General features: G+C 35.9%; 1 protein-coding gene across 13 annotated transcripts in view; it reads right to left on the reverse strand.

Moving 5' to 3' along the window:
- Positions 1-1,195: 1,195 nt before the first annotated feature.
- LOC105662897 (uncharacterized) overlaps positions 1,196-22,611 on the reverse strand; it is a 102,483-nt gene continuing 81,067 nt past the window's right edge. For 7 of the 13 annotated variants that reach the window (XM_076529454.1, XM_076529456.1, XM_076529455.1 and 4 more), the window contains 13 exons: positions 16,627-16,967; positions 15,625-15,853; positions 14,432-14,629; positions 13,997-14,200; positions 13,317-13,480; positions 10,073-13,006; positions 9,283-9,502; positions 7,545-8,261; positions 6,550-6,729; positions 5,913-6,416; positions 3,899-3,996; positions 2,764-2,944; positions 1,196-2,098 (listed from right to left, as the gene is read on the reverse strand). In XM_076529454.1, coding sequence (XP_076385569.1) covers positions 1,989-2,098; positions 2,764-2,944; positions 3,899-3,996; positions 5,913-6,416; positions 6,550-6,729; positions 7,545-8,261; positions 9,283-9,502; positions 10,073-13,006; positions 13,317-13,480; positions 13,997-14,200; positions 14,432-14,629; positions 15,625-15,853; positions 16,627-16,967 — 6,080 coding nt within the window. In that variant the 3' untranslated portion in view covers positions 1,196-1,988. Of the gene's footprint in view, positions 2,099-2,763; positions 2,945-3,898; positions 3,997-5,912; positions 6,417-6,548; positions 6,797-7,544; positions 8,607-9,282; positions 9,503-10,072; positions 13,007-13,316; positions 13,481-13,996; positions 14,201-14,431; positions 14,630-15,624; positions 15,854-16,626; positions 16,968-22,611 lie in introns of those variants that run through there. The other 6 variants (XM_076529463.1, XM_076529459.1, XR_013037485.1 and 3 more) reach the window with 6 other exon arrangements.

Here is a 22,611-nt window from a genome sequence, read left to right on the forward strand (position 1 = left end):
TTCTTTGAATCATAACTGCATCTTTTCATTGATTCATTAATTTATATTAGTCATTTTTCTGTGTATATTATTTTTAATTTGAAATCATATTTAATTTTATATTTCAGTAATTAATACTTGCAAATTATTAATTTTTGTTACTCTGATTTAGTTTCACACTCTGGTAATTTGAAAATTAGACATTTCTTTATGTATATTAATTTAGAACAGAAAATATTGTTACAATATATTTTACTAATTGAAATTTGAAGATTGATGATTTTCTAAAATTCTTTTGTGAGATATAAAAATTGCAAAATATTAAATTGACAACTAAACTTGTACTCTTAACATTTCTTTCTCTTTATAAAATTATTATTCAAAATACAATAACTAATGTGTCAATAAAAAGATGATTTTAAAAAATAAATTTACAAAATCAGAAATTTAGCTGCAAATTTTACAAAATTAAATCATACAAAACATCGAACCGTCAAAATATTAACTACAATTAACTATAAACATAACAAATAGTGTTAATTTCACATTTAAAATAACTACGTCATGCTGATACCCAATTACATTAGCACAGGGCGAATCCAGAAGTCTTCAAACCGAGCAAAATATATTTTAATACAATTCATAAAACTTGTTCACAATTAATTTACTAATATTTGCATCCCACAGTAATTGAATCAAACAATTTACATAAATATTCATAAAACAAAGTAAAATATATTAACAAACACAGTACGTACACTTAAATAATTTATTTTACTTAAACTAATATGAAAAATGTTACAAAAATTAATAATATTTATATCAACAAGCTATGATAATTGAAAGATGAAATTTAAGTTAAACTAGGATCTTCACAGCTAAACTAGTATATTTAAAATTAATATTAACAACTGATAAAACCATTAAAATTAACAAAAAATTATCATAAGTAATTTGAAAAAATTGCTATAATACTATAATAATTATAAAACTAAGTAATTTTTTCAGCAACATGAATTGTTTTAAAAATTGCATAAATTTTGAAAAGTTTAATTTTGCTGCCCCTTCTGCATCCGCCACTGCATTAGCAACGACCTACCATTCTGCACCATTACCAGCGATGCTCCAGCAACGTGAAAACCGGCAAAGAGCAATCAGAAGAGGGAAGAAAATAGATCAGGGACAAGGGTATGAAAAATAATTCGTTACACCATGATACCCAAGTTTTTTTTTTATATTGCAGAGGAAGCACACGTTTATTTACACAATTATACCAATCAATTGTTGCTGCAACGAGTGACAAGTATATTCAATAACAATTCGATTTATTCGCCATGTATTGCAATATTATTCAAACGTCCGTGAGGCAATAACATATATTATTTTCGAAAGTGTCAAAAAGGACACCGTTAATCGAATAAATAGCTCTGTGGTTCGCGTGTGACTAGCATTGGAAAGAATCACGGCTCTCGATTTGAAAATTGACGTTCAAGATGGCCGGCTAAAACGCGTTCAAGATGGCCGGACTAAAAACCGCGATTCTATGGCGGAAAAAGAAAGGAGAAAACGGAAAGGAGTTGCGTGCTCAACGAGAAAATGAAGAGGACCCGAGAAAGAAAGAGAAAAGAAAGAATGAAAAAAGATAGAAACGACCTACTAAAAAAAAGCGTTTTCGTTCCACGGCAACAACGACAGAAAAAAAAAAGAAAATGCATTCGAGGAAGCTCACTACGCGCTGATCAAAGGAACAAAAAAGCGTATCCACCAGCTTTCGTGAATTTTCTTCTCACTAATATTCGATCAGTTTTCGTGACTAGGTTCTCCTCGCCCCTTTCGCAAAATGCAGATCGTTAAAAATTTCACGAGTCCGAGTTTGATTGATTTTAGCAATAAAATTGCATTTACGTTTCTTTGGTCTCGGGAAGGATCGAGCGAGTCTCGAACGAAATTAGAGGCTCAGTATTCCACCACCTTCGTATTAGATTTTCACATTGATTGTTGCTCGTTAATTAAATAGGCGCGTATACTGATCGTCTGTTACCTGGCACTAGCAAAGTGGCAGAAGTTACTGTCGAACCTAAGCTATTCGTTGCGGTGCACGCGTATGTGCCAGCGTCCTCTGAAACGGAAAAAATATTCGTGTTTAATTATACACTTCGCTTGAAGAATAAATATTGAATTCGTCTTACTTTGAGAAAAAGTAAATTTCAAGTTTACGATATTAAGGTGTAATTGTTGAGGTAGAACTTCCTCTGTATTCTGACTGTTGCTACATGTAAATACACACATGTATATTATGAAGCAATATGTGCACATATTATATGTTGTTCATACTAAGAAACAATAAGTATATATTTTAAGGCAATTTTTATATATGAATATATATTATAAACAAACATATGTATATTTTAAAGCAATCTTTATACATAAATATACATCGTGAAACAAATATATAGTACACCTTATTAAAGTACAAAATTATACTATTTTTATATATGAATATATATTATAAAGAAATAAATGTATATTTTAAAGCAATCTTTGTACATAAATATACATCGTGAAACAAATATATAGTACACCTTATTAAAGTACAAAATTATACTATTTTTATATATGAATATATATTATAAAGAAATAAATGTATATTTTAAACCAATCTTTGTACATAAATGTACATCGTGAAGTAAATATATAGTACACCTTATTAAAGTAAAAATTTATGGAAAACATTGAAAATATTTAATTTGTTCTTAATTAGTGATGGATATAATAGATACACACCAGGAAAGGCTCGCACAATGGTAAGACGACAAACTCCGTTTCGATAATGGATCTCGTAGCTTATTGAGTTCTCGATTATCCTGCCATCTTTTGACCAAAGGATATTAGGCTGAGGTTCAGCCTGAACGATGCACTCGAATCTCGCTGTTTGTCCGCTGACGACTGCGATGTCTCTCAGAGGCTATAATTTAGAATAGTAATATTTCTGTAAATTAGCTAAATTATATCTTGGTGAAACTATTATGTAATATGTGCTTTGAATTCATCTTGATGTTTGAGTCTACTCTTGATATGTTGGTGAAAGTATCAATGTATAATATGAAGAATTGATACAATACATTGAAGAATGAAAGAATGAAGTGAAGAATAAAATGAAGAATAAAATATTAAAGAATGAAATTAAAAATGAAATTAAGAATACAATTCATTGAAGAATTAAATTAAGAATGAAATTAAGAATACAATTCATTGAAGAATGAAATTAAGAATGAAATGAAGAATACACTTCATTGAAGAATTAAATTAAGAATGAAATGAAGAATACAATTCATTGAAGAATGAAATTAAGAATGATATGAAGAATACAATTCATTGAAGAATGAAATTAAGAATACACTTCATTGAAGAATGAAATTAAGAATGAAATGAAGAACACAATTTATTGAAGAATAAAATTAAGAATGAAATGAAGAACACAATTCATTGAAGAATGAAATTAAGAATGAAATGAAAAATACAATTTATTGAAGAATAAAATTAAGAATGAAATGAAGAATACAATTCATTGAAGAATGAAATTAAGAATACACTTCATTGAAGAATGAAATTAAGAATGAAATGAAGAATACAATTTATTGAAGAATAAAATTAAGAATGAAATGAAGAACACAATTCATTAAAGAATGAAATTAAGAATGAAATGAAGAATACAATTCATTAAAGAATGAAATTAAGAATGAAATTAAGAATACAATTCATTGAAAAATGAAATTAAGAATGAAATGAAGAATGGAATGAAGAACACAATTTATTGAAGAATTAAATTAAGAATGAAATGCAAAATACAATTCATTGAAGAATGAAATTAAGAATAAAAGAATGAAATTAAGATATTTAAACGAAATTAATATATTACCGTGATGAAAAGAGGAGCCTTTTTCGGTAGAATTTCCAGATAAGGCTGAATCACTTCTTTGCTCGATGTAACTCCGTTAGTGGTTGGCCACGGTGATCCTAGAATAACCAGCTCGATTTAACTCACACAAATCTAGGAATACTTGAATAACAGCAGCGCATTCTTCGTTGAAAAATTGATTAAATGTGACAAGGAAATTCGATAGTGTCACAGTTGCAACGAAAAGGCAAAACCGGTGAGAATAAAGCACAAATAGGCAACACTTCAACAGTTACAGCATCTGACATGCTTCTAACTGAAGCAAGAAGGCAAAATTGAATAAGAAGCAAAATTGACCTCAAGGCAAAAAGTACATCAAGCAAGCTTTGAAATTCTCAACAATAAAGAAGCATTTAACACTTGGAGCACGCAGAAAATTCTTTGAAACCCCACTTTTTTTGGAATAAATGCAAGGCTGACAAATGAGCTTGAAAACAAGGCTGACAATGAAAATAAATTTTCTCTAGGAGAATTATTGGATAATTGGATCACAAAAAATTGTTTAATTCAAGTTGTAGAAGAACATAGTGGAGGTATGATGGATTTTGAGCAACTCTCGGAAATTCAAATTGTAAAAATTACCAAAAGACGAAGGCAAACGTGCAGAAGCGAAGATGAGTGCACGAAGCAACTTGCAAGTAGCAATGGAACTCTCAATTTTGTGGAAGACTGCAAAATTATTCTAAAATTTCTTGAGTTTCAAATTTCCCAATTTCCACATTTTCCAATTTCTACATTTCTCAATTTCTACATTTCTCAATTTCTACATTTCTCAATTTCTACATTTCTCAATTTCCACATTTTCCAATTTCCACATTTCCCTATTTCCACATTTCCCAATTTCTACATTTCTCAATTTCCACATTTCCAATTTCCACATTTTCCAATTTCCACATTTTCCAATTTCCATATTTTCCAATTTCCATATTTCCCTATTTCCACATTTCCCAATTTCTACATTTCTCAATTTCCACATTTCCCAATTTCTACATTTCCCAATTTCCACATTTCCCCATTTCCACATTTCCTAATTTCTACATTTCTCAATTTCCACATTTTCCAATTTCCACATTTTCCAATTTCCACATTTCCCAATTTCCACATTTCCCTATTTCCACATTTCCCAATTTCTACATTTCTCAATTTCCACATTTTCCAATTTCCACATTTTCCAATTTCCATATTTCCCTATTTCCACATTTCCCAATTTCTACATTTCTCAATTTCCACATTTCCCAATTTCTACATTTCCCAATTTCCACATTTCCCCATTTCCCCATTTCCCCATTTCCACATTTCCTAATTTCTACATTTCTCAATTTCCACATTTTCCAATTTCCACATTTCCCAATTTCCACATCTCCCAGTTTCCACATTTCCTAATTTCCACATTTCCTAATTTCCACATTTCCCAATTTCTACATTTCCTAATTTCCACATTTCTCAATTACCATATTTTTCAGTTTTCATATTTCCCAAATTCCACATTTTCCATCTTCTAAATTTCCCAACTTCCAAATTTCCCAAATTCCATATTTCCCAATTCCCAAGTTTCCCAAATTCCACAGATTTCCTAATTTCCAAATATCCCATCTTTCAAATCTCCCAAACTACCAAATGACCCAAACATCCAGATCTCCACTTCCAAATTCCCCAAACATCCAACTCTTCACTTCCAAATTTCCCAAACTCCAAATCTCCACTTCCAAATTTCCCACACGTCCACCTCTCCCCAAGCAAATGTCCAACCTTCCCAATACCCAAGATCTCAAATCCCCAAACTCCCACAAACAACCCTACCCCCAAATCCTCCACCTAACCCTACCCTCCACTCACCAATTTCTCCTAACCCCCATAAACCTCAACCTAACACCCCCATACCTAAAGCTCAAATCTGAACTGCAATTCCCACCACCACTTGCAAGTGACACCAAAACCCGTGCACAGGTGACAAACATTCGAAGCAGGTGAATACCTGCGGAATCGACGTTGCTGGGTGGTCCAGTGGCACTACTGTATCTGGGAGAGAGGCTCGGTAAGCTTGGGCTCAAGGAAAGCGGACTGGGCGTCGTGTGATCCCATCTGGACGGCGATGGTGAACAAGGTATAACAAGACTCGGTGGTGTCATCGCGTTCCCCTGCGAGTGCCTTTTTCTAGCGTTCCTGATGTCCTCGGATTCCGAGAACTCGCTCTCCGACGTCGGCTCCCATTTCACCGTTTTCGAGCTTCCAAATTTCCCGGTGGGTTTGCTCTGTCTGCCCGAAGAGGTGCTCCTCTTCGCGAAACCGTTCTCCTTTCTCGTCGTGAACTCGTGGACGATGGGCACCTCGATGTCGCTGGCTCGTCTCTGACCCTGGATCGTCCTGTTCGTGCTGCTCACCGTCTTCTTCCCTTCGCCGGGCAACACGATCCCGAATTCGTAGCCGAAGTCGTACTTGAAGTATATCAGTCCGGTGTCCGGGTCGATTTGCTTCGTTCCTGTGGTTTTAAAAGTTTTCTTGCTGGTCCTTCGCTAAGGCTCTTTTGGGGAATAGCTCTCGCAAGAGATTAAGCTATCGGCTATTTCTATAAAGCTTGCTTGCAGAATTTGCTCTTTAAAATTAGAAATTACCATGTTCCGAGAGGCGGGACTCTTCTCTGTACGTTCTTGGTTCGTCGTCTGCTCGAGTATCCACAGGTTGCTTCAGGATCGGTTTACCCTGCTTCAAGTCCGATTGGATGTCGGTCACGAACTTTTCGGTCTTCGACCTGAAGCTGCTGGTCATGTCGCTCATGTGACGCGACGCGACGTCTGCGGATGTTTCAGATTTGTTCGTGTTACGGGAGACAGCCAGCCGATATATTTTTCAAATTATTCGCTTCGTTTGAGCAAGAGCAAGAGAGGTTAGAATGAAGAGCGATGATGGCGCAGCGATTTTTGTCGAAATGAAACTGATAGATTAGAAGTTGATAAAAATTGTGAAAATTTATATGAGCTGTTTGAGTATGAGCTTTGAAATATTTTAGTGTTCAATTTGCATTTTACTTTTCTAATTTGTAATATTTGATAGAAGTTTGTTTTGAAGAGAAGCAGTGATATTTTAATTTGAAAAGAGAGAGAAATTTTTAGCTCTGAGTGAGTTCTAGGGTTTATATAGTTAAGAGTTATTCAGTTTTATGTAAAATGTTTGTATAAATGTTTATTCTGAATGAAAGAAGTACTTTTATTTACTGAAACTCGTACCTCCCTCCATAACTGATCGCGTGCAGTTAAGACAGTATTCTACTATACTTATCAACAAGCTTCTAATTTACCGAACTAAGATCTATTTACAGTCTCTGTTTTTCTTATATCCGTACAAGTAATTGTATCGACATTCTCGTCAAAATTTTCGTCCAAAAAAAAAAACAGACCGTAACACCATATTGTATAATTTACAGTGAATATGTTAAACATTACTGAACTTCTGTAAATATTTTTCAAAGAAGTATCATCAAGATTTTTCAAAGAAGTATCATCAAGATTTTACAAAGAAGTATCATTAAATTTCAGAGATTATCAGATTCATCGACGGCTCCCAAATCCTGCGCCTTCACGTAAGCAAAGAGACATCAACGTGATCTTACGATTGGCAGCCTTCTTGACGTCGCTCCTCGAGATGTATCCAAACTCAGGCGGCGACCCAGGCTTCAGTGTCTCATCCTGCCTGGAGACCTGCCTTTTGACCTGCGAGTCGAACCTGCTCTCGTCCCTGATCTGCGACATGGAAGTCTGTCTCCTCAGCACCGGTGGTCCCGTGTCGAACTCCATGGGTGACACGACGTGTTCCTGTCTCACCGGAGCGCTGGAGGACCTGACGCTCTTCGTGGTAGGTGGTTGGACCTTTCTGTATCTAGGCTCTTCGGTATCGCTCTCAGGAGGCGCCCATTTTGGTTTGATTCTGGTATCAATATCGCTTTCGTAGTCTGATTCCCTGAATTGACCTTGGACGAACTTCTTCGGTGTCGGCACTTTGTACTTCTGCTTCTCGTAGTCGGACTTCTGATCGCCGAATTTGATGACCCGGCTGGTTTGCTCGACGGTGACGATCCTTCTGCTGTTCTCCGTCGACTCGTCCATGCGGACCGTTTTCTTTGTCTCGGTGCCGATCGCGTTGTGGAACGGTATGCCCGATCGTGCCTCGTAGTACTGCGGCTGAGGAGGAGCGTAAGCGATCTCCGGCGGCGAACCAGGAAGAAGAACGGTCTTCGGCTTCACGGTCTCCTTCTTCTCGAAGGTCTTCGCTTTCTTCGACGCTTCCTCGATCAGCGAGCCTCGCGTCTCCTCCCGCACCTTCGGCTTTCCTATCGGGAGAAAATAGTTCCCGGCCTCGGTCAGAGACTGACATCGACGAAGAAAGCGGACAGAGGGCGTTTTTTTTCTGTTCTCGATTTTTTTGCTGAGCGTCGCCGTGGACTCTTTTCGGTTCGCGAGTTTTTAGAACGGAGGTGAAACAGTGAGCAGAAGATGAGAGGGTTAGACACGAGATACGAAAAGGGAAGATACAAGCGGGGAAACTCAACGTACGTACTTCGAGTGGCTGAGAAGAAAAGAGAGAAGCAAGCGAAGCGGGAAGAGAGGAGAACTTGTCTTGCGAGGTAAAGAACGAGAAGGGAAGAAAGCTTGCCAGTAGGACTACTTGTTGTAAGCTGAAAAAAGTAAACGTGTCAGATACACATCGGTATTGATGTGTCGGTTTTATCGATGCTGGAAAGCGTTTTTGTGTACGAGAAAAGATTTCCCATCACCATGTTTTGAAGAAATTATCAGTGGAATTTTTATTCTATTTTTATTGTAACATGTTGAAGGTTATTTGCTGTGATTTGGTAGAAATTATCATTTGAAAGGGATATTTTATAGGGACTGTCTGTTATGTTTTTTTCAAGATTTATATATGCATAGAATTATATTTTTACAAGTCGAATTTTTCTCTTCATTTAAAATATTTAGGTCGTGTTTTAAAACTATGTTTCCCTGGTACTTGAAATTTTTCTTGAGAATTTTTTCAAGTCTAGTTACTCTTTAGAATCTGTTCTTTAGAATCTTAAATTTGTAGAAATTTAAAAATTTCAATTAAATTTTAAAATTCATCTAAAAATATAAAATTTCAATTAAATTTTAAAATTCATTTAAAAATACAAAATTTGCTAAGTAATAATTTCTGACCAACCACCCCAAATAACTATGTATACACAGAAAATCAATCAATAACGAATTAAATTCTATTAACAATGTATCAGCGAATAAAAATAAAATTTGTATAACATTATCAACGATTATACTCGAAGTTGAGGAACTAGTCGCAAGATAGGGAATCATAAATACCTGGACCAGTGAGATTAGGTTTCACGGGTCTGAAAGTTTGATCGTCACTTTCGTAGCCCCGTGGTTTCCAAAGAGGTGGTATTCTGCCGTCATAGTCGCTCTCGTAGTCGCTTTCTCGAAATTCGCCTTTAACGAATCTGGAAGGACTCAAAGATGGCGGCACTATCTTCTTCGGTGCCTCGAATTTCTTTTGCGATTGATCCGTGGTGTAAACTGTGTCCTGAAAGAAAGAACGAAATTTTAGGAAAAACTCGATTTGAGTATTGACACACTGTAGTGACGAACACGAAAAGGCAAACTTCATGTTGAATTAGTATATGCACTCACAATATTCACATGGTTTAAAGCAATAAATCATACTTTTATCAAATATATTATGAACTTCCTAAGCGAAACCTGTTAAAAATAGAATAAAATATTAATAAACAAACGAAAATCAACACAGAAATCATCAGTGTGTTCCTAAAATGTTGCTCCTTCAAGCGAAGACAAATGAAACGCAACTGTTACAAATACCGTAGCCTCTCATTATATTGCCACCCTGTAGCACAATATTCTTAAAATGGCCTTCATAGCAAACTCAAATAATTTACACAAGTTGAAACTATAATTTACATACCAAAAACTAAGAATTGTTAACAAATCACAAAACACAAAGTCTCCGTCAAAATTTCTCATAATCTCTCTACATAGATTTGCAAATCCCAAAAGTGGCAATATAACGAGTACCAAAAAACGCTCTCACGCAATTAGTGTCACTGCAAGCAACCAAAGAGCACACGCGTCGAACCTTAGCGGACATGAATCTCGGCGAGGAGACGGCAGAGGAAGCGTAACTCTTCTCCACAATGGAGGTGCGTTGAGGAGGTTGTTTCACACTGGTGGGCGCAGAAACGATCGATTCCTTCTTCTGTTGCTGTTGTCGGCTCTCGTAACTTTTGCTCTCAAAGAACTCCGAGCGGCTCTCGGAGTACGAAGTGCGCGACTCCATGTGCGAGGACGTCGAAGACGAGGACTCCTGTTTACCGAAGCTCTTCGACAATGAGGCAACCGAGGACTTCTGCTGTAAGGGTTCGTCGGTGTCCGCCATGTATCCGCTCTCCTGCTGGAACGTCTTCACCTTGAACTTCGGAGACTCTGGTTTCTTGATAGGTGGACTCTTAGGCGTAGGACTCTTGGCGGGCTGCACGTAGATCGGAGGAGAGCCGGGTTTCAGTTCCACGGGTGGAGGCGCCACCTTCGGCGGTTGATACTTCTGCTGTAATTCCTTCACCTCCTTCTCTTGTCTCTTGTACGTGGTGGTCTTCTTGTACGTCTTCTCCTGCTCCTTAGTGAGCACCGGCCGCGGCGGACCCGTGGATGCTGGAGGAACCTCGAACTTGGATGGAGGAAGAGGCTCGGGCTCCGTGGACCTCGGTCTGGGTTGCTTGGGCACTGGTGGCTGCACCCTTCGATAACGGGGCTCCTCGTTGTCGCTCTCATACGGCCGCCATTTTGCTTTCAAATGACCGTCGATGTCAGACTCGTAGTCGCTCTCCGCAGCGAACGATCCCTTCACGAACTTGGAGGGGGTTGGAGGAGGAGCTACCTTGGGGGTTTTGGGTGGCGTAGGGGATGGTTTGAAGGGGAAGGGTTCCAGTGGTTCTATGGGGGTCTTCGCAGGTATCGGCGGTGGGGTCATTCGGACGTCCTTCGGTGGTAACGCAGGGGGTTCCTCCTTCTTAAGTACTGGGGGAATCGTTCTGATAGCTCCCGGCGGGATTTTAGCCGGTTTATGTTCCAGCGACACCTCGAGTGTCTTCTCTATCTGCTCGATCTTCTTCTCTCTGACCACCGGCACTGGTGGGATGTATCCTATTTCAGGTGGAGGACCCGGCTCCAGAATAATCTGATCAGTCACGAGTGGTTCAACAGGTGGAAACGGAGCCATCGGCTTCTTAGGTGTCTCCAAACTCCTAACCAGACCGGGTGCCTTCAAATCCTCGGCACCGGTCCACTTCCTCGAGTAGTCCTCTATCTTCTCGGACTTCTGCGACTTCTTCACGTCGCACTCGCTGGAGTACTTCTGGAACAGAGACTTCTCCTCGAACTTGTTCAACTTGTGGTCCACCTTGATGGTCTCTGCGTTGTAGATAATAGGTCCTTTTGGAGGAGACGGTGCTCGTCTGGATATCTTCTCAGTGGTGTCTTGCTTGCTGCTCCAGGAGCGTCTCTCGACCGTGCTGGCGGTCTCTATGCTGGTCTTCTTGATTCCTCCTTCGGTCTCCTCGACTTCGGTCTTGAATTCCTTGCTCGACGTCTTGTAATCCTCCGCAGGCACCTGCCACTCGGGTTTGAACCTGGTTTCCTCCTGAGGCGGCCACGACTTCCTGCTGGAGTCCGCGCACTTTTTAGCCCAGGACTTCTCCATGGCCAGCGCGTCGGCCGACGGTCTCGGCGAGGAAGCCCTCAGGATCTCCTGGTGACTGGACGCTGCCGAGTGACACCTGTACTCCGATAAGTCGGTGGACACGTGCGACCTCGTCTCCACGTCCGAGGACGAGGACCAAGGCCTGCTGGGGGACACCGGTCTCATAGGCAGGTCCTTCTTCTCGTGGACGTCCTTCTTCACGCAGACCTCTTCGACTACCTCTTTCTTCTCGAGTTCGAATGGCGGAGGTGGCATGGAAAACGATGGAGGTGCGACTTTAGGTGTTTCGGGGATCTTCGGCGAAGGTGTCGGAAAAATCTTCACTCCGCCGATCGGGGCATCGATGGGGGACAGGGTCTTGTCAAAGGACTCTTGCAGCTGTTTAGCTTTGATAGACACGTCAGGGCGTTTTTTTTTAACCTCCTCGGGCTTCGGCATGTAGCCGATTTCCGGAGGAGGCTCTGGGACCAGATTGAAGCCTCCCATCAGTATCTCGCTTTGGGACTTGCTCTCCATCTTGCTCTCCATTTTGGACATCGTCAGGGAACCCTGAAGCGAGGAACCGGAGGTGATGGTCTCCTCCATGACTGTCTTCTTGGTCTCCACGGTGGGCTTGTAAGGTTCGTACGGGAAGTCGAATAATTTATTGTCAACGCCTCGAGAGGGTGTTCCCTGCTCCAGTTTGGTGAAAATTTCATGAACGGCCTTCTTTGTTGTATGCATCTCTGGAGGCTTAGGCTCCGGTTTCTTCACCTCCTGGAACATGGTGGACTTCTCATAGTTCTTCGTGAGTTTTCCAACCTTCACTTCGTGGCCGTCCGCGTCGTCAACCAGTTTGATCATCTCTTTCGGTCCTTTGGGAACAGTTTCCGTTTCCCTCGTCATCGACTCGAAGAAGCTTAACGCGTCCTTCTTGGCTATTCTTGACGTCTCTACGTTCTCGTTCTCAATCTTCTCCTCGAACACCGTGCTTTTAGGCTCGCTTCTCACCTCTTCGCGTATTACTTCTTTGATCGTTGTCTTTGCTTCCGTTTTCGGTTCGACTACCGATGGGGTTTGGTGCTCGAGCTTCATGTGGAACTTTTGCTCAGACTTTGTTTCGGTTTTGTGCGATTCGAGGGTGGAGGAAATGGTCTCTGATCGAGACATTTCGGTCTCGGGCTCTTTGATCTTCTCTACGGTGCGGGTCGTTTGTGATACAGATGTCGATACGAGGGGGGTTGTTTTTATGGTTGCTGATGGTTGGATCTTTGTTGTTGATATCTGATCGCTGAAGAGTTTGCTGGAAGGAACTTCCGCCTTCTTTTCGTCGGACTAAATACGAATATGGTATTTAAAACTATTGTTGTACTTTTTTTGTATAGTGACATCAATTTTGATCATTTTAGTGGTGTCAATACAGGTTCTGTTAAATCCTAGCTTTTAGTAAATTATAATTTGATGTTATTATTTTTGAAGATGTTTAAAAGATGTTTTGAAAATGTTGAGTAGTTTAGAAATTTTATTGTACAGTAATTTTAAAATAAGTTAGGAGATGTAGATAAATAATTTATGTAGAAAAATTAGTTTCATAAAGTTCTAGTTCAAATGAGGATAATATTAGAAAAGGAATAAAAATTATTACCTGAAGTAATTTTTTGTCCTGCATGTTTTCGTAGATGACAGTTTTGTGAACTTCGACCATGGTATCAGGCGTTGGTTCGAAAACAGCGAAATCGGCTATGCTTTGCGCTTCTCCACCGGCGTTTGTTGCACGAACCATGTACTTTCCAGCATGTGATTTCTCAGCTAAATAAATACAGATTCAAAAATTATAGTAATCACATTTTTGTAAAATTATGAGAACTGTTATTTGGAATTATTATTAAGAAGTAACTCTAATTTGTTTAAGTAATAACAAATATACATATATGTTTATGTGTGTACATGACTTGAATTACATCAGAGTGTAAGATCTAACTTCGAATTATTTTGACTTTACCAAACTATTATTAATTTTCAACCCTTCTAGGTTTTCGACACTTAGGCTAATCTTAAATAGCCTAAGCTGCCTTATGCGCCATCTAGTAGAATGTGGGAACTAATGAAACTACAGTTTCAAAACTATATAGTTCATCCTATTCTCCAGAAAGATGGCGACACTTATTCTATTCTCATAGAAATTCAATTAACCCCCAAAGTTTTCCCAAAATTTGTTTCCACCACAGAATTAAATATCGACAAATATAAATTAAGAATGAGCTCAAAACAGAGAATATAAAAAACGGCAAAAAACCAAATACAAAAAGATAATTTTAGAAATACCTTTGTCGATAATTAGCATGTAACAATTTCCCTGTTGCTTGATTCGCAGCTCAGGTGGACGTTCTTTGATAGGAATATCGTCCTTGAACCAGGTAACTGTAGGTTCTGGGGTTCCTGTGATTTCTACCTCCATGTTAACACGTTCTCCTCGTTTCACCACTTGAGCTTGGAGTCTTCTGCCGAACACCGGTGGGAATATCGTTTCTGAAATTCATTAATAAATGTACAAATTAATAATATTTATAATCCTAAGTCTAGGTACCGGTGTACTAAGGTACGAGACTAAGTACCTAGTCTTAGTATTATAAATATTATTAATTTGTGCTGTAATTGTACTTAGTCTCGTACTATGTACCTAGGTGATTTAGAACCACCTAGATGACCCAACTCTCAACTAATTCAAGTTAAAAAACTATTATACATGATATATCATACTTTTGACAACGAGATCTGCAGTACTGCTCGCAGAACCAACTTCGTTACTTGCACTGCAAGTATACCGTCCTGCGTCCTTAACGTTCACGTTCTTCAGCTCCAAACGTACATGATTGTGCGCATATGTGATCGTCATTCCATCCTTCGTTTTTAATTCTTGTCCACTCTTTGACCAGGTGATTACAGGCTGGGGGAAACCTAGGAAAAATTAAAAAATTTGTGGAAGTTACATTTATTGAAGTGATACATACATAACACGTCACTCAATAAGTCCCCGGTCAGACACATATATGGCGATACTGGTGACAGACCCACGTTATTTTCGAATAATACTAACCTTCAAACAGTACGTGTCAAAATTTCAGGGTATTCTGACCAATAGTTTAGAAGTTACAGTCATTTTAGTACCCCCAGTTTCGTAATTTTGAAGACAATGGATAGAAAGGAATTTCGTGTGTTGATTAAACACTGTTTTTTAATCGGAAAAATTACTGTTGAAGCCAAAAAGTGACTTCATAAGCATTATAGGGACTCTGCACCAGGGAAATCAACTATCATTGACTGGTATGCTGAATTTAAACGCGGTCATACAAGCGCCGATGATGCTGAACGCTCTGGTTGCCCAAAATCAGCAGTCGTTCCGGAAAACATAATAAATGTCCACAAAATAGTTTTAAAGGGCCGTAAACTTAAGTTGTGTGAGATAGCTGATGCCTTGAAGATATCAGAAGGTAGTGTCTTCACAATTTTGCATGAAAATTTGGGCATGTGCAAATTGCTTTCAAAGTGGGTGCCGCATTTGCTGTTTCACGAAGGCAATGCGCCATGTCACAAGTCGATGAACACGATGGTTCAATTGAATGAATTACGTTTTGAATTGTTTCCTCACACACCGTACTCCCCAGATTTGGACTTCAGCGACTACTGGCTCTTTGCAGATTTGAAAAAAATGCTCCAGGGAAAGAAATTTGGCTCGAATGAAGAAGTGATTGCGGAAACTGAAGCTTATTTTGGGGGCAAAGACAAATCGTTTAATATAAAGGGAATTGAAAAGTTAGAGGTGCGTTGGAATCAATGTATCACACTGGAAGGAATGTATATTGATGATTAAAGTGGAATTTTTAAAAAAAAATTTGTTTTTCTTAGTTAGACCGGAGACTTATTGAGTGACGTGTTATAATTTGATAGCTTACCATCAATGATTCCTTCAAGAACGATGTCGCTACCCTGATCCACAATCATGCCGGTGATCGGTGAAACGAACCTTGGTGCTGTGGCTTTTCTAACAGGTTTTGGTATCTGTGTTGCTTTGATGTCACGTTTAATTCCTTCTTCATCTTGAGACACTACTACAGTCTTTTCTTGACGGATTTCACCTGGCTGGTCTTGGATTATCTTCTCGTGTTCTTCCACCTTGTATGACTGCATAATATTAATAAAAATTTTATGTTCAACAAATCTGCATTTTTTAGGATTCTTCAAAATCTGTCAAGATTTTTGAAATTTGAAGCTTTTATAAATTATTTACATTTTATTAATTTTATGAAGTTTGTGTATTCTGTAAGGATTTCGAATTTGGGTGATTTGAAAATTGTTTAAATTTTGTATATTGTCAATATATAATTTTTGGAAATTTGTTAAATTTAATAAATATGACAAACTGTAAATTTTACGAATACTATCAATTTCATATATTTGATAAATTTCACTAATTCCATAAATTCTATAAATTCTATAAATTGTAAAAATTGTAAAAATTGTAAAAATTGTAAAAATTGTAAAAATTGTAAAAATTGTAAAAATTGTAAAAATTGTAAAAATTGTAAAAATTGTAGAAATTCTAAAAATTCTAAAAATTCTAAAAATTCTAAAAATCCTAAAAATCCTAAAAATTCAAAAAGTTCTATAAATCCAATAAACTCACAAACACTATACAATCTCTAAACCCTACAAAACATTCAACATCTTTAATTTCCCTCACATTCCATAAATTTTCTAAACTCCACAAATTCTCCAAATAATCAAAATTTCCTTACTTTTCAAAAATTCTACAAATTCCCTAAACACATCAACCCACCACCTTAACATCATCCAACATCCCAACCTGTCGAACACTAAACCCCCAACTACAAACTCCAATCCCCAAAATCAACAATAAAACACAATTCACTAACAAAACACAAAATTCAACTTACCTGAACAACAGGAGGAGCTCCATCCTGCGACGACGACTGTTCCGTGCTCAAAACCGTGGTCTTCACGCAAACACTAGTCGGTTCTTCTCCAGGTTTCGACAAACTCGAAGACATAGACGACGATATATATTCCTTGGTCAACGTTTTATGTGTCGTAGAAGATTCCGTCACAGTCTCCGACATTTTCGTCAACACTTTATTCTCGCTTCCAACTTCGGTCTTCTCCGAGGAGAAGTGTTTATCGCTGCTGCTTGATGCATGCATCTCGTCGCCGGGTCGTTTTACTATCTCGTATAACTTTTCTTCTACTACCTCTTTTTTATCCCTCTGTTCCTCCCAGCCTAATGACATCGATTAATCATACGATTATCAATAGATCGATGACTACTGTTCTTAGTAAGTGGCTTTGGTTACTGAGCTTTGACTAAGTGGTTTTTAATCATAGAGTGTTTTTGGATTGCTATTTTTGGCGGAGTATTCTGGGAATGATAGGAAAAGAAATTTATGGGGCGAAGGTTGTCTCGAGGTTAGACTTTACAAAAATTGTGTAGTAAATTTTGTAAACTGCACTTTCTAATATTTTTGTTTTTAAGTGAATTCATTTTTTGGAATATTAAAATGTGGAAAGTTGTGGTATGATATTAAATATATATATAATTTGAGATAATGTTGTAATATAAGACGTTGCATTTTATATGGGATATTTCTTTTTCCTTTTAAGTATTACAATAATTGATATTTTGAAATAATATTTTGGTGTGGTTAAATTATATGAAATTTTATACACTGTGTAATTCATATAAATTTTAGAAATTCGGAATTTTGAAGTGTTGGATTTTGGAATTTGGAATTTTGAAATTTTGGAATATTGAATTTTGGAATTTTGGAATTTTGGAGTTTTGGAATTTTGGAAATCGAAATTTTGGAATTTGGAATTTTGGATTTTGGATTTTGGAATTTTGGAATTTGGAATTTTAGAAATCGAAATTTTGGAATTTACAATTTTGGAAATTGAAATTTTGGATTTTGGAATTTTTTAATTTTGGAATTTTGGAATTTTGGAATTTTGGAATTTTGGAATTTTGGAATTTTGGAATTTGGAATTTTAGAAATCGTAATTTTGGAATTTGAAATTTTGGAAATCGAAATCTTGGAATTTGGAATTTTAGAAATCGAAATTTTGGAATCTGGAGTTTTGGATTTTGGAATTTTGGAATTTTGGAGTTCGAAATTTTGGAATTTACAATTTTGGATTTTGGAATTTTTGAAATTGGAATTTTAGAAATCAAAATTTTGAAATTTGGAATTTTGGAAATCGAAATTTTAGAATTTGGAATTTTGGAGTTCGAAATTTAGAATTTTGTATTTTGGAATTCTGGAATTTGGAGTTTTGGAATTCTGGAATTTGGAGTTTTGGAATTCGTAATCTTGAAATTTGGAATTTTGGAAATCAAAATCTTGGAACTTGGAATTTTGGAATTTGGAATTTTGGAAATCGAAGTTTTGGAATTTGGAATTTTGGAATTCGAAATCTTGGAATTTTAAATTTTAGAAATCGAAATTTTGGAATCTGGAGTTCTGGATTTTGGAATTTTGGAATTTGGAATTTTGGAGTTCGAAATTTTAGAATTTGGAATTTTGGATTTTGGAATTTTGGAATTTGAAATTTTGGAATTCGAAATCTTGGAATTTGGAATTTTGGAAATCAAAATCTTGGAACTTGGAATTTTGGTAATCGAAATTTTGGAAATCGAAGATTTTGGAATTTGGAATTTTGGAATTCGAAATTGGATATAATATATAATATGAATATAATATATAATATAATAATTTGGAATATGATATGAATAACAAATATATACATATATGATAAATATAGAACAATAAACATGTAACAATTTTGAATATACATAAAAAATGTACATATAATATAATCCTAATTTTCTCATATTTCACAGTTAAATTCCTGTAAATTCTCCTTCACTTTCAATCGAAATAATTTTTACCAAAATAATTGAATCGCACTCTCTGGCCAGAAACCAAGAGGCACATTCGAATCAAGAATTTGTCTTCGAATATCTGGACCGCGAAATTCGTCGTGACTTGTCCTGAATTCGTGAAACGTCCGTCCAGATGCGTATCCAGTGAAATCATGCTTCAACGTTTACGCGAAAATCTGTGCCATCTGGTTTTTTTCTAGGAAACACTCGCGTTGAAAGATCGTAAAAAACTGTTAACCCCCTGCTTTAAAACATCGTGTAACTCTCATTATGGTTCACGTCTTACACATATTTTCATTAAAATCGAATTTCAAGCTTAACCTTCTGAGGGTGTGGTTTACGAAACACGTAGTAAAATTATAGGTACATGTTTCAAAATCACAGTCAGATGTGTTGCGTAAAAATAAGGTAAAAATGAAATAAATACAGAAAAGAGTTCTCTAAAATTGAATTCAGCGAGAGTAGATTGAAATTAGATTAAGGCTACTTCAATTATAGTAAGAGTAAGATACTAGTCTGCAAAAGGTACACGCAGCTAGAAGTTTGACCTAACCTTTTGACCTTAATTTCTGTTTTTTCTACAAACTTCTTAATTTATAAAATGAATCAAGTAGGGGGTTCTCAAAGAATGTATTGTAACTGTGTGGAGAATGTGACAAATAAATTTTTCATTTATTTATTTATATATATTTAGTAGTAATACTATTTAAGATTAGAGAGTAAAGACATAACTGAAATGTACAATTATTAACTAAAATTGAAATTCCATCAAAGGAAAGTATATTCATCTAATCTATTTAACTGATTTAATCAGATCCAAGAGAAATGTGATGTTAATCCACAGTCGAGTGCAAAAGGTCAATTTTAACACTAAAATTACCAAACCTGTTAAATGACCGCTCCACAAGTTTCTTATTATAAACTATCCATTTTGTTAAAATACATTCCTTGAAATCAGAATTGATTTTCATCAAGATGAAGAATAAACGTGTGTACTAATTTATGTTTCGTCGTTTGTTTATTTATTTTTCAATTTCATTTTTAATTTCAAATTAGGTACACATTATATGTCGGTAGGTTTAGTGTTAATTACAACTCGTCCATCACAATATTCAAAAAATCTTCAAAATTTGGATATAAAATTCTTTGACAGTCTTAACATTAGAGTTATAATTAAGTGGCTGTGACCGACGTATTTAGAAAAGCGTGGATTAAGGGTGTAAGAGTGATTGAGAAAGTTGGAGAGTGATTTTGAGATATCGATGAAGCGAAGCGAGACGAGCCCTTCCAACAAAACGGTTTGCCTACAATCGACGACAGAAATAGTATCGTTCACCTAGCACGACGGAAATCGACCACTGGGACGCAATTTATAAAGTCGAACACGAGAGAGATTTCGTCGGGTCCATTTGGATTACCACCACACGGTTTGCTAATATTAATATCGAGGAATTTGTGTCGAACTGTTCGATCATTGGTTTTTGAATGAGATGCAAACGTAATATTTATGGAGATCAAGGCTAGTGTTTAATGTTTGAGAGTTGATTGTGAGTCGATACCTTGATGTATTGATATGGAGAGTTATTGCACTTTTTCCAAAAGTGGCTTTTTTTGGAAAAGAAAATTTTGAATAGTGATTTGGTGGAAGATTTTATTACACACATAATTATATTTGAGTTAATTTAACAGTGTACCTAGATGAAAGACAGAGATTATTTAATTAATCGTCAAAATTGTTAAAATAGTTTATAAACTAAAATTAGATTCAATCAAAATTTAGTCTGGATTTAAATGTAATTTGAAATTAAAAAAGAATTATTCAAATTTATAACTGTTACAATTTGGATGATGACAAAACATTTTTTAATTTATTGTATTATTTTATTATGGAACAGAAGTTGTACTTTATAAAATATTGCAAGATGACACATCAATCAGAAATTGATAAATTTTAATCAAAATTGAAAAATTTTGAAAGAATGATGTACCAGAGGAATTTTATTTACCAATGAAATATTTTTACCCATAATTTTAACCCAATTTGGGAACCCCAAATTAACGCCATTTTTAACCCACAATTTTAATAAATATTTTAACCGTAAATCACTATAACTTTCAGTTACAAGTTATAGTAAAATTATTTAGTAAAATATAAAAGTTTAGTAAAATTATTTAGTAAAATATAAAAGCTTAGCAAAAGTATTTAGTAAAACCATTTAGTAAAAGTATTTAATAAAAGTATTTTGTAAAATTATATTAATTTGTAATTGACACCGATGAACTCGAACAAACTATAATGTATAACTGTTAAAAATGCAACTAAACTCCACCTAACATATAGATAAGAATAATAATGGTATTCCCATTTCTAATTTCCATTACCATTGAGTTCAAGAACTGTTCCACTTTAATTCTTATCAACGCAACAGTTAAACATATCTCGGATATTCAGTGAAACTGAAAACTCTACACGATGTATAAAGATGTACATGAATAATAGCAATATTTTTAGTTGATGTTCTCACTGACTTCATTTAAACAATGAGCTGTTTATGATGTCATAAATAAAGATTAACATAAACTTTAAATTCTGAACTAAACTTGTTAACATAATATTGAATTGTAATCATTGATTATTGATTAAGTTCTCCACTTGTATATACATATAATTTTCAATCAGATACAATACTGATAACAATTAAATTTCATTGAAATTAATAATTAAATTAATTACAAGTTGTAATTAATTACTGAAGATTAATAGTCAAGGAAGTATTAAAATATAAATAAAAATTCAATATTTTATTTGACAAGTTTGAGTCAGAAATTGAAACTCTACTTTTACTTAAAAAAATCATTCAAAAAACAACCCTTACTGTTGTTTGAAATTTACTTGTATAAATTCAAGAGAATGTTAGACAATAATATTAATAATAACAGCAATAGTAATATTAATAATAATATTAATAACAGTAATGAACCATTTCTTAACTTTCACCTGCACAAAGATTCATCACATAATCTCAAAAGTTAAAAAATTCCCAAATATCTCATCAAAATCACCAAATAATATTTACATCATTTAAAAAGACCTCAAAACACTCCATTTACCTCCCAAAACAAAAAATAGCAAACATACTTGTAACAAAAAACAGCAAACATACCTGTATATGCAAAACAGTGTTTACAACAATCCACAGATCAACAATATTCACATCGAAATAAACTTGCAAACTGCTCAATAAATATTTCACAGAACAATATATAAACTTGTAAGGTAAACTTGTTAAGGAACGTAAAGTTCATAGACGATCTTACCAGGAGGATCGATTGATCGAAAATGATTCGGTTCGTGATAAGTCGATTTCGAGTTTCGATTATCCAGTGTAAACTGGTCGCAGCACCCAAAGGAAGGTTTTATGTCACAGTCGATGGTGGCTCGCGTTCGATTCGAGATACGACCCGAACAAGACGCGCTCAAATTCCCTGGCTTAGCGACTCTGGACTAGGCTATTCGTGCCGACAAAAATAACGTGTCTTCTGTGTGTGAGACGGAAAGCGAGACGGAAAGAGGGGCACTCTCAGAACTCTCAGCACTCGATACACCCGCGAGGAATACGGAAACGAATGACACCGAACTCGAGGATCAACGCGATTACCGGCTTAATTTTTTAGGAATAATAATTTACTATCAAAGTAATACTTGAGGATCAACGCGACTACCGTCTTAATTTTAGTAGGAATAATAATTTACTATCAAAGTAATACTTGAGGATCAACGCGACTGGTGACTTCATTTTTGTAGGAATAATAATTTACTATCAAAATAATACTTGAGGATCAACGCGACTACCGTATTAATTTTAGTAGGAATAATAATTTACTATCAAAGTAATACTTGAGGTTCAATACGACTGGCGGCTTCATTTTTGTAGTAATAAAAATTTACTAGCAAAGTACTATAATATGTGGACCACACTCTAAT

Source organism: Megachile rotundata, chromosome 3 (assembly GCF_050947335.1).
Source record: "Megachile rotundata isolate GNS110a chromosome 3, iyMegRotu1, whole genome shotgun sequence".
NCBI lineage: Eukaryota > Metazoa > Arthropoda > Insecta > Hymenoptera > Megachilidae > Megachile > Megachile rotundata.